The sequence below is a fragment of the Coturnix japonica genome, unplaced genomic scaffold (genome assembly GCF_054131305.1).
Source record: "Coturnix japonica strain WE unplaced genomic scaffold, WE-NBRP24 Scf058, whole genome shotgun sequence".
NCBI classification, from domain to species: Eukaryota; Metazoa; Chordata; class Aves; order Galliformes; family Phasianidae; genus Coturnix; species Coturnix japonica.
The window spans coordinates 359,515-376,948 of record NW_028188961.1 but is presented as its reverse complement, the minus strand read 5'-3'; the positions used below and the strand labels follow the sequence as shown (position 1 = coordinate 376,948).

The 17,434-nt window shown below is 51.9% G+C and overlaps 1 protein-coding gene across 4 annotated transcripts in view; it reads left to right on the top strand.

Annotated features, from left to right (window-relative positions):
* Window positions 1–887: 887 nt before the first annotated feature.
* Window positions 888–17,434, top strand: part of LOC107307524 (ataxin-2-like protein) — a 119,667-nt gene continuing 103,120 nt past the window's right edge. Inside the window, exons 1-3 of one of the 4 annotated variants that reach the window (XM_085533349.1) lie at window positions 888–1,133; window positions 10,398–10,437; window positions 10,582–10,638. In XM_085533349.1, coding sequence (XP_085389475.1) covers window positions 1,036–1,133; window positions 10,398–10,437; window positions 10,582–10,638 — 195 coding nt within the window. In that variant the 5' untranslated portion in view covers window positions 888–1,035. The remainder of the gene's footprint in view (window positions 1,134–10,397; window positions 10,438–10,581; window positions 10,639–17,434) is intronic. The other 3 variants (XM_085533351.1, XM_085533350.1, XM_085533348.1) reach the window with 3 other exon arrangements.

Below are 17,434 nucleotides of genomic sequence, written 5' to 3'. Positions count from 1 at the left end.
TAATATGGGGTTATAGGGCCATAATATGGGGTTATAGGGCCGTTATATGGGGTTATAGGGCCATAATATGGGGTTATAGGGCCATAATATGGGGTTATAGGGCCGTTATATGGGATTATAGGGCCGTAATATGGGGTTATAGGGCCATAATATGGGGTTATAGGGCCATAATATGGGGTTATAGGGCCGTAATATGGGGTTATAGGGCCATAATATGGGGTTATAGGGCCATAATATGGGGTTATAGGGCCGTTATATGGGGTTATAGGGCCGTTATATGGGGTTATAGGGCCGTTATATGGGGTTATAGGGCCGTTATATGGGGTTATAGGGCCATAATATGGGGTTATAGGGCCGTTATATGGGGTTATAGGGCCGTTATATGGGGTTATAGGGCCGTTATATGGGGTTATAGGGCCGTTATATGGGGTTATAGGCCCCCCCCCCCCCCAAACCTCCACTGACCAACGAGACGAGGAGGATAGAGCGGCCCGACTCCTCCTCCACCACCATAGAGACGCCGGAAGCGGAAGTGAGAGAAGCAGAAACCGGAACCGGAAACGATAGAGGTCTATGGGGGAGGGGTGGAGGTGGATCGTATAGTGCGCATGCGTGGATATAGGGGCGGGTCCTATTGTAAGCTATGGGGACAAGCCTTTACTTACTGCGCATGCGTCCCTATTGGAACCCGGAAGTGACCAAGCTGCGCATGCGCCGCTCATAGAACCCGGAAGTGGCGGAGCAGCGCATGCGTGGATCCTACAGGGGGGCGTGGCTTAAAGGCGATGCGCGCATGCGCAGTGAGTAGTCTCAGCGCTGTGACCCCTGTATCCTTCCGCCGCGCATGCGCATTGCGTAGGGACTATTTAACGCCATTTTGGTCTTATTTAACGCCCTTTTGACGCTCCCAAAGGCCCATAGAGATGAATGGGGACATTTTTAGGCTCATTGAGGCCCATTTTGGGGCTTCAAATGGCTTTAAATAAACGGGGGGATATAATGAGATGTGTTGCTTAGCGCGCATGCGCGAATCGTATGGATCACGTGACTTTTTGTAGGCGGGGCTTAAACCGGAAGTTCCGGCGCTGGGATCCTTCCGCCATGAGCTGCGCCGCCAGCACCGGAAACGGGAGGTGAGAAATGGGGCGGGATGTGGGGGGATATGGGGCACTATGGGGTTCTATGGGGTTCTATGGGGCTCTATGGGTCTCTATGGGATTCTATGGGTCTCTATGGGGTCTCCATGGGGCCCTATGGGGCTATATGTGTCTCTATGGGGTCTCTATGGGTCTCTATGGGGTCCCTATGGGTCTCTATGGGGTTCTATGGGGCTCTATGGGGTTCTATAGGGCTTTATGGGGTTCTATGGGGCTCTATGGGGCTCTATGGGGTCTCTATGGGTCCCTATAGGGTCTCTATGGGTCTCTATGGGTCTCTGTGGGGTTCTATGGGGTTCTATGGGGCTCTATGGGGCTCTATGGGGTTCTATGGGGCTCTATGGGGTTCTATAGGGCTTTATGGGGTTCTATGGGTCTCTATGGGGTTCTGTGGGGCTCTATGGAGTCTCTATGGGGTCTCTATGGGTCTCTATGGGTCTCTATGGGTCCCTATGGGGTTTTATGGGGCTCTGTGGGTCTCTATGGGGCTCTATGGGGCCCTATGGGGTTATGGGGTCTCTATGGGGCTCTATGGGGTCTCTGTGTGTCCCTATGGGTCCCTATGGGGCTCTATGGGGGATCTATGGGGTCTGTGTGTCTCTATGGGTCTCTATGGGGTCTCTATAGGGACCTATAGGTTCCTATGGGAGTTCTATGGGCTCCTATGGGGTCCTATGGGTCTCTATGGGGTGTCTATGGGACTCTATGGGGTCTCTATGGGGTTATATGGGATTATATGGGGTTATATGGGGGGATATGGGGTTATATGGGGTTATATGGGTCTCTATGGGATTGTATGGGTCTCTATGGGGTCTCTATGGGGCCCTATGGGGGATCTATGGGGCTCTATGGGGTCTATAGGTCTCTATGGGGTCCTATGGGGCTATATGGGGCTATATGGGGTCTATGGGGCTATATGGGGTCTCTATGGGTCTCTATGGGTCTCTATGGGGTTCTGTGGGGCTCTATGGGGTCTCTATGGGTCTCTATGGGTCCCTATGGGGTTTTATGGGGCTCTGTGGGTCTCTATGGGGCTCTATGGGGCCCTATGGGGTTATGGGGTCTCTATGGGGCTCTATGGGTCTCTATGGGGCTCTATGGGGCTCTATGGGGTTCTATAGGGCTTTATGGGGTTTCTATGGGGCTATATGGGGTCTATGGGGCTATATGGGGTCTCTATGGGGCTCTATGGGGTTATATGGGGATCTATGGGGTCTCTATGGGGTTCTATGGGGAGCAATGGGTCTCTATGGGGTCTCTATGGGTCTCTATGGGTCTCTATGGGGTTTCTATGGGGTCTCTATGGGGTTTCTATGGGGTTCTATGGGGCTCTATGGGGTTTCTATGGGGCTATATGGGGTCTATGGGGCTATACGGGATCTCTATGGGTCTCTATGGGGTTCTATGGGGAGCAATGGGTCTCTATGGGTCTCTGTGGGGATCTATGGGGATCTATGGGGCTCTATGGGGTTTCTATGGGGCTCTATGGGTTTCTATGGGGTCTCTATGGGTTTCTATGGGGCTCTATGGGGACTTATGAGGCCTATAGGTCTCTATGGGGTCTATGGGTCTCTATGGGTCCCTATGGGGCTCTATGGGGTCCTATAGGGTTCTATGGGGCTCTATGGGGTTCTATAGGGCTTTATGGGGTTCTATGGGGCTCTATGGGGCTCTATGGAGTTTCTATGGGGCTATATGGGGTCTATGGGGCTATATGGGGTCTCTATGGGGTTATATGGGGGGATATGGGGTTATATGGGGTTATATGGGTCTCTATGGGATTCTATGGGTCTCTATGGGGTCTCCATGGGGCCCTATGGGGCTATATGTGTCTCTATGGGGTCTCTATGGGGTCCCTATGGGTCTCTATGGGGATCTATGGGTCTCTATGGGGTTCTATGGGGCTCTATGGGGTTCTATAGGGCTTTATGGGGTTCTATTGGGCTCTATGGGGCTCTATGGGGTCTCTATGGGTCCCTATAGGGTCTCTATGGGTCTCTATGGGTCTCTATGGGTCTCTGTGGGGCTCTATGGGGTTCTATGGGGCTCTATGGGGCTCTATGGGGTTCTCTGGGGCTTTATGGGGTTCTATGGGTCTCTATGGGGTTCTATGGGTCTCTATGGGGTTCTATGGGTCTCTATGGGGTTCTGTGGGGCTCTATGGAGTCTCTATGGGGTCTCTATGGGTCTCTATGGGTCTCTATGGGTCCCTATGGGGTTTTATGGGGCTCTGTGGGTCTCTATGGGGCTCTATGGGGCCCTATGGGGTTATGGGGTCTCTATGGGGCTCTATGGGGTCTCTGTGTGTCCCTATGGGTCCCTATGGGGCTCTATGGGGGATCTATGGGGTCTGTGTGTCTCTATGGGTCTCTATGGGGTCTCTATAGGGACCTATAGGTTCCTATGGGAGTTCTATGGGCTCCTATGGGGTCCTATGGGTCTCTATGGGGTGTCTATGGGACTCTATGGGGTCTCTATGGGGTTATATGGGATTATATGGGGTTATATGGGGGGATATGGGGTTATATGGGGTTATATGGGTCTCTATGGGATTGTATGGGTCTCTATGGGGTCTCTATGGGGCCCTATGGGGGATCTATGGGGCTCTATGGGGTCTATAGGTCTCTATGGGGTCCTATGGGGCTATATGGGGCTATATGGGGTCTATGGGGCTATATGGGGTCTCTATGGGTCTCTATGGGTCTCTATGGGGTTCTGTGGGGCTCTATGGGGTCTCTATGGGTCTCTATGGGTCCCTATGGGGTTTTATGGGGCTCTGTGGGTCTCTATGGGGCTCTATGGGGCCCTATGGGGTTATGGGGTCTCTATGGGGCTCTATGGGTCTCTATGGGGCTCTATGGGGCTCTATGGGGTTCTATAGGGCTTTATGGGGTTTCTATGGGGCTATATGGGGTCTATGGGGCTATATGGGGTCTCTATGGGGCTCTATGGGGTTATATGGGGATCTATGGGGTCTCTATGGGGTTCTATGGGGAGCAATGGGTCTCTATGGGGTCTCTATGGGTCTCTATGGGTCTCTATGGGGTTTCTATGGGGTCTCTATGGGGTTTCTATGGGGTTCTATGGGGCTCTATGGGGTTTCTATGGGGCTATATGGGGTCTATGGGGCTATACGGGATCTCTATGGGTCTCTATGGGGTTCTATGGGGAGCAATGGGTCTCTATGGGTCTCTGTGGGGATCTATGGGGATCTATGGGGCTCTATGGGGTTTCTATGGGGCTCTATGGGTTTCTATGGGGTCTCTATGGGTTTCTATGGGGCTCTATGGGGACTTATGAGGCCTATAGGTCTCTATGGGGTCTATGGGTCTCTATGGGTCCCTATGGGGCTCTATGGGGTCCTATAGGGTTCTATGGGGCTCTATGGGGTTCTATAGGGCTTTATGGGGTTCTATGGGGCTCTATGGGGCTCTATGGAGTTTCTATGGGGCTATATGGGGTCTATGGGGCTATATGGGGTCTCTATGGGGTTATATGGGGGGATATGGGGTTATATGGGGTTATATGGGTCTCTATGGGATTCTATGGGTCTCTATGGGGTCTCCATGGGGCCCTATGGGGCTATATGTGTCTCTATGGGGTCTCTATGGGGTCCCTATGGGTCTCTATGGGGATCTATGGGTCTCTATGGGGTTCTATGGGGCTCTATGGGGTTCTATAGGGCTTTATGGGGTTCTATTGGGCTCTATGGGGCTCTATGGGGTCTCTATGGGTCCCTATAGGGTCTCTATGGGTCTCTATGGGTCTCTATGGGTCTCTGTGGGGCTCTATGGGGTTCTATGGGGCTCTATGGGGCTCTATGGGGTTCTCTGGGGCTTTATGGGGTTCTATGGGTCTCTATGGGGTTCTATGGGTCTCTATGGGGTTCTATGGGTCTCTATGGGGTTCTGTGGGGCTCTATGGAGTCTCTATGGGGTCTCTATGGGTCTCTATGGGTCTCTATGGGTCCCTATGGGGTTTTATGGGGCTCTGTGGGTCTCTATGGGGCTCTATGGGGCCCTATGGGGTTATGGGGTCTCTATGGGGCTCTATGGGGTCTCTGTGTGTCCCTATGGGTCCCTATGGGGCTCTATGGGGGATCTATGGGGCCCTATGGGGTCTCTATGGGGTCTGTGGGTCTCTATGGGTCTCTATGGGGTCTCTATAGGGACATATAGGTTCCTATGGGAGTTCTATGGGCTCCTATGGGGTCCTATGGGTCTCTATGGGGTGTCTATGGGACTCTATGGGGTCTCTATGGGGTTATATGGGATTATATGGGGTTATATGGGGGGATATGGGGTTATATGGGGTTATATGGGTCTCTATGGGATTCTATGGGTCTCTATGGGGTCTCTATGGGGCCCTATGGGGGATCTATGGGGCTCTATGGGGTCTCTATGGGGTCCTATGGGGCTATATGGGGCTATATGGGGTCTATGGGGCTATATGGGGTCTCTATGGGTCTCTATGGGGTTCTGTGGGGCTCTATGGGGTCTCTATGGGTCTCTATGGGTCCCTATGGGGTTTTATGGGGCTCTGTGGGGCTCTATGGGGCTCTATGGGGTCCTATGGGGTTATGGGGTCTCTATGGGGCTCTATGGGTCTCTATGGGGCTCTATGGGGCTCTATGGGGTTCTATAGGGCTCTATGGGGTTCTATAGGGCTTTATGGGGTTTCTATGGGGCTATATGGGGTCTATGGGGCTATATGGGGTCTATGGGGTTATATGGGGTCTCTATGGGTCTCTATGGGGTTATATGGGGATCTATGGGGTCTCTATGGGGTTCTATGGGTCTCTATGGGGTCTCTATGGGGTCTCTATGGGTCTCTATGGGGCTCTATGGGCCTCTATGGGGTCTCTATGGGTCTCTATGGGTTTCTATGGGGCTCTATGGGGATTTATGAGGCCTATAGGTCTCTATGGGGTCTATGGGTCTCTATGGGTCTCTATGGGGTTCTATGGGTCTCTATGGGGTTCTATAGGGCTTTATGGGGTTCTATAGGGCTTTATGGGGTTTCTATGGGGCTATATGGGGTCTATGGGGCTATATGGGGTCTCTATGGGTCTCTATGGGGTTCTGTGGGGCTCTATGGAGTCTCTATGGGGTCTCTATGGGTCTCTATGGGGTCTCTACGGGGGTTATATGGGGTCTCTATGGGGATCTATGGGGTTATATGGGGATCTATGGGGTCTCTATAGGCTTCTATGGGTCTCTATGGGTCTCTATGGGGTCCCTATGGGGATCTATGGGGATCTATGGGTCTCTATGGGTCTCTATGGGTCTCTATGGGGTCCTATAGGGCTCTATGGGGTCTTCTGGGGTTCATATGGGGTTTAATGGGGCTCTATGGAGTCCTATGGGGTTATATGGGGTCTATGGGGTCTGTGGGTCTCTATGGGGTTATATGGGGTCCTATGGGGGCTCTATGGGTCTCTATGGTGTCTTATGGGGCTCTATAGGGTTTAATGGGGCCCTGTGGGGTCTTATGGGGCTCTATGGGGCTATATGGGGTTTTATTGGGGATCTATGCGGTCTCTATGGGGCTCTATGGGGTCTATGGGTCTCTATCGGGTCTATGGCTCCCTATGGGGTCCCTATGGGGTCTTATGGGTCTCTATGGGTTCCTATGGGGTCTCTATGGGGCTCTATGGGGCTCTATGGGGTTTTATGGGGCTCTGTGGGTCTCTATGGGGCTCTATGGGGTCTGTGGGGTCTCTATGGGGTCTCTGTGTGTCCCTATGAGTCCATATGGGGCTCTATGGGGGATCTATGGGGTCCTATGGGGTCTCTATGGGGTCTGTGGGTCTCTATGGGTCTCTATGGGGTCTCTATAGGGACCTATAGGTTCCTATGGGAGTTCTATGGGCTCCTATGGGGTCCTATGGGTCTCTATGGGGTGTCTATGGGACTCTATGGGGTCTCTATGGGGTTATATGGGATTATATGGGGTTATATGGGGGGATATGGGGTTATATGGGGTTATATGGGTCCCTATGGGGCTCTATGGGGGATCTATGGGGTCCTATGGGGTCTCTATGGGGTCTGTGGGTCTCTATGGGTCTCTATGGGGTCTCTATAGGGACCTATAGGTTCCTATGGGGGCTCTATGGGGTCCTATGGGGTCCTATGGGTCTCTATGGGGTCTCTATGGGGTCTCTATGGGGCTCTATGGGGCCCTATGGGGGATCTATGGGGCTCTATGGGGTCTCTATGGGTCTCTAAGGGGCTCTATGGGGTCCTATGGGGCTCTATGGGGTCCCTATGGGGTCCCATGGGTCTCTATGGGGTCCTATAAGGTTCTATGGGATCTATGGGTCTCTATGGGGGCTCTATGGGGTCTCTATGGGGTCTCTATGGAGTCTCTATGGGGTACTATGGGGTCTATAGGTCTCTATGGGGTTATATGGGGGGATATGGGGTCTCTATAGGGACCTATGGGGGTTCTAAGGGGCTCTATGGGGTCCTATGGGTCCTGTGGGTCTCTATGGGGTTATATGGGGGGATATGGGGTTATATGGGGTCTATAGGGTTCTATGGGGGATATGGGGGTTCTATGGGGCTCTATGGGGCTCTATGGGGTCCTATGGGGCATCTATGGGGTCCTATAGGTCCCTATGGGGTCTCTATGGGTCTCTATGGGGTCCTGTGGGTCTCTATGGGGTTATATGGGGGGATATGGGGTTATATGGGGTGTCTATGGGGCTCTATGGGGCTCTATGGGTCTCTATGGGGTCTATGGGGTCTCTATCGGGTCTATGGCTCCCTATGGGGTCCCTATGGGGTCTTATGGGTCTCTATGGGTCTCTATGGGGTCTCTATGGGATCTATGGGTCTCTATGGGGTTTTATGGGGCTCTATGTGGTCTATGGGTCCCTATGGGGTCTGTGGGGTCTCTATGGGTTCCTATGGGGCTCTGTGTGGGATCTATGGGGCCCTATGGGGGATCTATGGGGCTCTATGGGGTCTGTGGGGTCCTATGGGGTCTCTATGGGGTCTATGGGGTCTCTATGGGGTCTATGGGGTCTCTATGTGTCCCTATGGGGCTCTATGGGGTCTCTATGGGGTCTATAGGGCTCTATGGGGGCCGGTATGGGGTTATATGGGATCTATGGGGCATCTATGGGGTTCTATGTGGTCTCTATGGGTCTCTATGGGTCTCTATGGGGTCCCTATGGGGCTCTATGGGGCTCTATGGGGTTCTATAGGGCTTTATGGGGCTCTATGGGGCTCTGTGGGGTTTCTATGGGGCTATATGGGGTCTATGGGGCTATATGGGGTCTCTATGGGTCTCTATGGGGTTCTATGGGGCTATATGGGGTCTATGGGGCTATATGGGGTCTCTATGGGTCTCTATGGGGTTCTATGGGTCTCTGTGGGGTTCTATGGGGTCTCTATGGGGTTTCTATGGGGCTATATGGGGTCTCTATGGGGATCTATGGGGTTATACGGGATCTCTATGGGTCTCTATGGGGTTCTATGGGGAGCAATGGGTCTCTATAGGTCTCTATGGGGATCTATGGGGATCTATGGGTCTCTATGGGGTCTCTATGGGGTTTCTATGGGGCTCTATGGGGTTCTATGGGGCTCTATGGGGTTCTATAGGGCTTTATGGGGTTTCTATGGGGCTATATGGGGTCTATGGGTCTCTATGGGTCTCTATGGGGCTCTATGGGGTTCTATGGGGCTCTGTGGGTCTCTATGGGGTTTCTATGGGGCTCTATGGGGTTCTATGGGGCTCTATGGGGTTCTGTGGGTCTCTATGGGGTTCTATGGGGCTCTATGGGGCTCTATGGGGCTCTATGGGGTCCCTATGGGTCTCTATGGGGATCTATGGGGTCTCTATGGGTCTCTATGGGTCCCTATGGGGTTTTATGGGGCTCTGTGGGTCTCTATGGGGCTCTATGGGGCCCTATGGGGTTATGGGGTCTCTATGGGGCTCTATGGGGTCTGTGGGGTCTCTATGGGGTCTCTGTGTGTCCCTATGGGTCCCTATGGGGCTCTATGGGGGATCTATGGGGCCCTATGGGGTCTCTGTGGGGTCTATGGGTCTCTATGGGGTCTCTATAGGGACCTATAGGTTCCTATGGGAGTTCTATGGGGTCCTATGGGTCTCTATGGGGTCTCTATGGGGTCTCTATGGGGTTTCTATGGGGCTCTATGGGTTTCTATGGGGTCTCAATGGGTCTCTATGGGGTCTCTACGGGGGTTATATGGGGTCTCAATGGGGATCTATGGGGCTCTATGGGGTTCTATGGGGTTCTATGGGGCTCTATAGGGCTTTATGGGGTTCTATGGGGCTCTATGGGGTTTCTATGGGTCTCTATGGGGTCTATGGGGCTATACGGGATCTCTATGGGTCTCTATGGGGTTCTATGGGGATCTATGGGGTCTCTACGGGGGTTATATGGGGTCTCTATGGGTCTCTATGGGGTTATATGGGGATCTATGGGGTCTCTATGGGGTTCTATGGGTCTCTATGGGTCCCTATGGGGCTCTATGGGGTCCTATAGGGTTCTATGGGGCTCTATGGGGTCTCTATGGATCTCTATGGGTCTCTATGGGGGATCTATGGGGCTCTATGGGGTCTATGGGTCTCTATGGGGCTCTATGGGGTCCTCTAAGGTTCTATGGGATCTATGGGTCTCTATGGGGTCTCTATGGAGTCTCTATGGGATCTGTGGGGCCCTATGGGGTCTCTATGGGGTCATTTGGGTCTCTATGGGGTCTCTATGGGTCCCTATGGGGCTCTATGTGGGGTCTATGGGGTCTCTATGGGTTTCTATGGGGTCCATATGGGGCTCAATGTGGTTTATGGGGTCCTATGGTGTCTCTATGGGGTCAATTGAGTCTCTGTGGGTCTCTATGGGTCTCTATGGGGTCTCTATGGGTCTCTGTGGGGTCCTATGGGGTCTTATGGGGCTCAATGGGGTCCTATGGGTCTCTATGGGGTCCTATAAGGTTCTATGGGGTCTATGGGTCTCTATGGGTCTCTGTGGGGTCCTATGGGGTCTTATGGGGCTCAATGGGGTCCTATGGGTCTCTATGGGGTTCTATGGGGCTCTATATGGTCCTATTGGGCTCTATGGTGCCCTATGGGTCTCTATGGGGTTCTATGGGGCTCTATATGGTCCTATTGGGCTCTATGGTGCCCTATGGGTCTCTATGGTGCCCTATGGGTCTCTATGGGGTTTCTATGGGGCTGACCCCCATCTATGGGGTTTCTATTCCCTTACAGAGCTCAGAACACAGGGAAGGGTCCCCCCCCCCCAGCACCGGTAAGTGATGGGGCTGCCCTATAAGTGAGTTATGGGGCTGCCCTATAAGTAAGTTATGGGGCTGCCCTATAAGTGAGTTATGGGGCTGCCCCCTAAGTAAGTTATGGGGCTGCCCTATAAGTGATGGGTCGTTTCACCCCATAGATGTTCGAGGGGGTTTATAACAACTCCCGGATGCTGCACTTCCTCACTGCTGTGGTGGTGAGTTATGGGGTGGATATAGGGTCTATATGGGGGGATATGGGGTGATATGGGGTTATGGGGTTATGGGGTTATGGGGTGGATGTGGGGTGGTTATGGGGTGGTTATGGGGGGATATGGGGTGGATATCGGGGGATATGGGGTGGATATGGGGGGATATGGGGTGGATATGGGGTGATATGGGGTGGTTATGGGGTGGATATGGGGGGATATGGGGTCGATATGGGGCTGGGGGGGGTTATGGGGTGCATATGGGGATATGGGGTTATGGGGTTATGGGGTGGATATGGGGCTGAGGGTGGATATGGGGTGGATATGGGGGGATATGGGGTGGATATGGGGATATGGGGTGGATATGGGGGGATATGGGGTCGATATGGGGCTGGGGGGGGTTATGGGGTGGTTATGGGGGGATATGGGGTGGATATGGGGTGGATATGGGGGGATATGGGGTGGATATGGGGTTATGGGGTGGTTATGGGGTGGATATGGGGTTATATGGGGTGATATGGGGTCGATATGGGGCTGGGGGTGGTTATGGGGTGGTTATGGGGTGATATGGGGTGTTTATGGGGGGATATGGGGTGGATATGGGGATATGGGGGGATATGGGGTGGATATGGGGGGATATGGGGTGGGTATGGGGTAGTTATGGGGCTTGGGGGGATGTTATGGGTTAGTTATGGGGCTGGGGGGGCTATGGGGTGGTTATGGGGTGGTTATGGGGTTGGAGGGGCAGCTATGGGGCTGGGGGGGTGGTTATGGGGCTGGGGGGGGGTTATGGGGTGATATGGGGGGATATGGGGTTATGGGGTGATATGGGGGGATATGGGGTTATGGGGTGGATATGGGGGGATATGGGGTCGATATGGGGCTGGGGGGGGGTTATGGGGTGATATGGGGTGGATATGGGGGGATATGGGGTGGATATGGGGATATGGGGGAATATGGGGTGGATATGGGATGGATATGGGGTAATGGGTGGATATGGGGTGATATGGGGTGGTTATGGGGTGGATATGGGGGGATATGGGGTAATGGGTGGATATGGGGTGATATGGGGTGTATATGGGGTGGATATGGGGGGATATGGGGTGGATATGGGGATATGGGGGGATATGGGGTCGATATGGGGCTGGGGGTGGTTATGGGGTGGTTATGGGGTGATATGGGGTGGTTATGGGGTTATGGGGTGGTTATGGGGTGATATGGGGTGGTTATGGGGGGATATGGGGGGATATGGGTCTCTATGGGGGGGATATGGGGTTATGGGGTGGATATGGGTGGATATGGGGGGATATGGGGTGGATATGGGGGGATATGGGGTGGATATGGGGTGATATGGGGTGGATATGGGGGGTTATGGGGTGGTTATGGGGTGGATATGGGGTTATATGGGGTGATATGGGGTCGATATGGGGCTGGGGGTGGTTATGGGGTGATATGGGGTGTTTATGGGGGGATATGGGGATATGGGGGGATATGGGGTGGATATGGGGTTATGGGGTGGATATGGGGGGGATATGGGGTGTATATGTGGTGGATATGGGGGGATATGGGGTGGATATGGGGATATGGGGTCGATATGGGGCTGGGGGGGGTTATGGGGTGATATGGGATGGTTATGGGGTGGATATGGGGTTATGGGGTGGTTATGGGGTCCCTATGGGTCCCTATGTGTCCCTATGGGTCTCTATGGGTCTCTATGGGTCCCTATGGGGTGGCTATGGGGCAGCTATAGGGTCTCTATGGGTCCCTATGTGTTTCTATGTGTCCCTATGGGGTCTATGGAGTCCCTATGGGTCCCTGTGTGTCCCTATGGGTCTCTATGGGGTCTATATAGGGTCTCTATGTGTCTCTATGGGGCAGCTATAGGGTCCCTATGGGGCAGCTATGGGGTCTCTATGTGTCCCTATGGGTCTCTATGGGGCAGCTATGGGGTCTCTATGGGTCTCTATGTGTCTCTATGTGTCTCTATGGGTCTCTATGGGTCCCTATGGGTCCCTATGTGTCTCTATGGGGCAGCTATGTGGTCTCTATGTGTCTCTATGGGGCAGCTATGGGTCTCTATGGGTCCCTATGGGTCCCTATGGTTCCCTATGGGTCCCTATGTGTCTCTATGGGTCCCTATGTGTCTCTATGGGTCTCTATGTGTCCCTATGGGTCCCTATGGGTCTCTATGGGTCCCTATGGGTCTCTATGGGTCTCTATGGGTCTCTATGGGGTCTCTATGGGTCTCTATGGGTCCCTATGTGTCCCTATGGGGTCTCTATGGGTCTCTATGTGTCCCTATGGGGTGGCTATGGGGCAGCTATAGGGTCTCTATGGGTCCCTATGTGTCCCTATGTGTCCCTATGGGTCCCTATGTGTCTCTATGGGTCTCTATGTGTCCCTATGGGTCTCTATGGGTCCCTATGGGTCCCTATGGGGTGGCTATGGGGCAGCTATGGGTCTCTATGTGTCCCTATGTGTCCCTATGGGTCCCTATGTGTCTCTATGGGTCTCTATGGGTCTCTATGGGTCTCTAAGGGTCTCTATGGGTCCCTATGGGTCCCTATGGGGTGGCTATGGGGCAGCTATGGGGTGGCTATGGGTCTCTATGGGGCAGCTATGGGTCTCTATGGGTCTCTATGGGTCTCTATGGGTCTCTACGTCTCTATGGGTCTCTATGGGTCCCTATGGGTCTCTATGTGTCCCTATGGGTCCCTATGTGTCTCTATGTGTCTCTATGGGTCTCTATGGGTCTCTATGGGTCTCTATGGGTCTCTATGGGTCCCTATGTGTCCCTATGGGTCTCTATGGGGCAGCTATGGGGTTTATATGGGTCTCTATGGGTCTCTATGGGGTCTCTATGTGTCCCTATGGGGCAGCTATGGGTCCCTATGGGTCTCTATGGGTCCCTATGGGTCCGTATGTGTCTCTATGGGTCCCTATGTGTCCCTATGTGTCCCTATGTGTCCCTATGGGTCTCTATGTGTCCCTATGTGTCTCTATGGGTCCCTATGTGTCTCTATGTGTCCCTATGTGTCCCTATGTGTCCCTATGTGTCCCTATGGGTCTCTATGTGTCTCTATGGGTCTCTATGGGTCTCTATGGGTCTCTATGTGTCTCTTTGGGTCCCTACGTGTCTCTATGGGTCCCTATGGGTCCCTATGTGTCTCTATGGGGCAGCTATGGGGTCTCTATGTGTCTCTATGGGGCAGCTATGGGGTCTCTATGGGTCTCTATGGGTCTCTATGTGTCTCTATGGGGCAGCTATGGGGTCCCTATGGGTCCCTATGGGTCCCTATGGGTCCCTGTGTGTCTCTGTGTGTCCCTATGGGGTGGCTATGGGGCAGCTATGGGGTCTCTATGTGTCCCTATGGGTCTCTATGGGTCTCTATGGGTCTCTATGGGTCTCTATGTGTCCCTATGGGTCCCTATGGGTCTCTATGGGTCCCTATGGGTCTCTATGGGTCCCTATGTGTCCCTATGTGTCCCTATGTATCTCTATGTGTCCCTATGGGTCTCTATGTGTCTCTATGGGTCCCTATGGGTCCCTATGGGTCTCTATGTGTCCCTATGGGGTGGCTATGGGTCTCTATGGGGCAGCTATAGGGTCTCTATGGGTCCCTATGGGTCTCTGTGGGTCCCTATGTGTCCCTATGTGTCCCTATGGGTCTTTATGGGTCTCTATGGGTCTCTATGTGTCTCTATGGGTCCCTATGTGTCCCTATGTGTCTCTATGTGTCCCTATGGGTCCCTATGGGTCCCTATGTGTCCCTATGGGTCCCTATGGGTCCCTATGTGTCTCTATGGGTCTCTATGGGTCCCTATGGGTCTCTATGGGGCAGCTATGGGGTTTATATGGGTCTCTATGGGTCTCTATGGGTCTCTATGTGTCCCTATGGGTCTCTATGGGTCCCTATGGGTCCCTATGGGTCTCTATGTGTCCCTATGTGTCTCTATGGGGCAGCTATGTATCTCTATGTGTCTCTATGTGTCCCTATGGGGTGGGTATGGGGCAGCTATGGGGTTTCTATGGGTCTCTATGGGTCTCTATGGGTCCCTATGTGTCTCTATGTGTCCCTATGTGTCCCTATGTGTCCCTATGGGTCTCTATGGGTCTCTATGGGTCCCTATGTGTCCCTATGGGTCTCTATGGGTCTCTATGGGTCCCTATGGGTCTCTATGTGTCCCTATGTGTCTCTATGTGTCCCTATGGGTCTCTATGGGTCCCTATGTGTCCCTATGTGTCCCTATGGGTCTCTATGGGTCCCTATGGGTCCCTATGTGTCCCTATGGGTCTCTATGTGTCCCTATGGGTCCCTATGGGTCTCTATGGGTCTCTATGGGTCCCTATGGGGTCTCTATGGGTCCCTATGGGGTCTCTATGGGGTCCTTATGGGGTTATGGGGTCCCTATAGGGTTATGGGGTCTCTATGGGTCTCTATGGGTCCCTATGGGGTCTCTATGGGGTCCTTATGGGGTTATGGGGTCCCTATGGGGTTATGGGGTCTCTATGGGTCGCTATGTGTCCCTATGGGGTGGCTATGGGGCAGCTATAGGGTCTCTATGGGTCCCTATGTGTCCCTATGGGGTATTTATAGGGTCTCTATGGTGCTGGGGTGGTTATGGGGTGGATATGAGGCTGTTATGGGGTCTCTATAGGGTCTCTATGGGGTATTTATAGGGTCCCTATGTGTCCCTATGTGTCCCTATGTGTCTCTATGGGTCCCTATGTGTCTCTATGTGTCCCTATGGGTCCCTATGTGTCCCTATGTGTCCCTATGGGTCCCTATGTGTCCCTATGTGTCTCTATGTGTCCCTATGGGTCCCTATGGGTCTCTATGGGTCCCTATGGGTCCCTATGTGTCCCTATGTATCTCTATGGGTCCCTATGGGTCTCTATGTATCTCTATGGGTCCCTATGTGTCTCTATGTGTCTCTATGTGTCCCTATGGGGTTTCTATGTGTCCCTATGTGTCTCTATGTGTCCCTATGGGTCTCTATGGGTCTCTATGGGTCCCTATGGGGTTTATATGTGTCCCTATGTATCTCTATGGGGTTTCTATGTGTCCCTATGTATCTCTATGGGGTTTCTATGTGTCCCTATGTATCCCTATGGGGTCTCTATGTGTCTCTATGTATCTCTATGGGGTTTCTATGTGTCCCTATGTATCTCTATGGGGTTTCTATGTGTCCCTATGTATCTCTATGGGGTTTCTATGTGTCCCTATGTATCTCTATGGGGTCTCTATGTGTCCCTATGTATCTCTATGGGGTTTCTATGTGTCCCTATGTGTCTCTATGGGGTTTCTATGTGTCCCTATGTATCTCTATGTATCTCTATGGGGTTTCTATGTGTCCCTATGTGTCCCTATGTATCTCTATGGGGTATTTATAGGGTCCCTATGTATCTCTATGGGGTTTCTATGTGTCCCTATGTATCTCTATGTATCTCTATGGGGTTTCTATGTGTCCCTATGTATCTCTATGGGGTTTCTATGTGTCCCTATGTATCTCTATGGGGTTTCTATGTGTCCCTATGTATCTCTATGTGTCTCTATGTGTCCCTATGTATCTCTATGGGGTTTCTATGTGTCCCTATGTATCTCTATGGGGTTTCTATGTGTCCCTATGTATCTCTATGGGGTCTCTATGTGTCCCTATGTATCTCTATGGGGTTTCTATGGGTCCCTATGTATCTCTATGGGGTTTCTATGTGTCCCTATGTATCTCTATGGGGTTTCTATGTGTCCCTATGTATCTCTATGGGTTTTCTATGTGTCCCTATGTATCTCTATGGGGTTTCTATGTGTCCCTATGTATCTCTATGGGGTTTCTATGTGTCCCTATGTATCTCTATGGGGTTTATATGGGTCTCTATGTATCCCTATGGGTTTCTATGTGTCCCTATGTATCTCTATGGGGTTTCTATGTGTCCCTATGTATCTCTATGGGGTTTATATGGGTCTCTATGTATCTCTATGGGGTTTCTATGTGTCCCTATGTATCTCTATGGGGTTTCTATGGGTCTCTATGTGTCTCTATGGGGTTTATATGTATCTCTATGTGTCCCTATGGGGTTTCTATGTGTCCCTATGTATCTCTATGGGGTTTCTATGTGTCCCTATGTATCTCTATGGGGTTTATATGGGTCTCTATGTATCTCTATGGGGTTTCTATGTGTCCCTATGTATCTCTATGGGGTTTCTATGTGTCCCTATGTATCTCTATGGGGTTTCTATGTGTCCCTATGTATCTCTATGGGGTTTCTATGTGTCCCTATGTATCTCTATGGGGTTTCTATGTGTCCCTATGTATCTCTATGGGGTTTCTATGTGTCCCTATGTATCTCTATGTGTCTCTATGTGTCCCTATGTATCTCTATGGGGTTTCTATGTGTCCCTATGTATCTCTATGGGGTTTCTATGTGTCCCTATGTATCTCTATGGGGTCTCTATGTGTCCCTATGTATCTCTATGGGGTTTCTATGGGTCCCTATGTATCTCTATGGGTTTTCTATGTGTCCCTATGTATCTCTATGGGGTTTCTATGTGTCCCTATGTATCTCTATGGGGTTTCTATGTGTCCCTATGTATCTCTATGGGGTTTATATGGGTCTCTATGTATCCCTATGGGTTTCTATGTGTCCCTATGTATCTCTATGGGGTTTCTATGTGTCCCTATGTATCTCTATGGGGTTTATATGGGTCTCTATGTATCTCTATGGGGTTTCTATGTGTCCCTATGTATCTCTATGGGGTTTCTATGGGTCTCTATGTGTCTCTATGGGGTTTATATGTATCTCTAT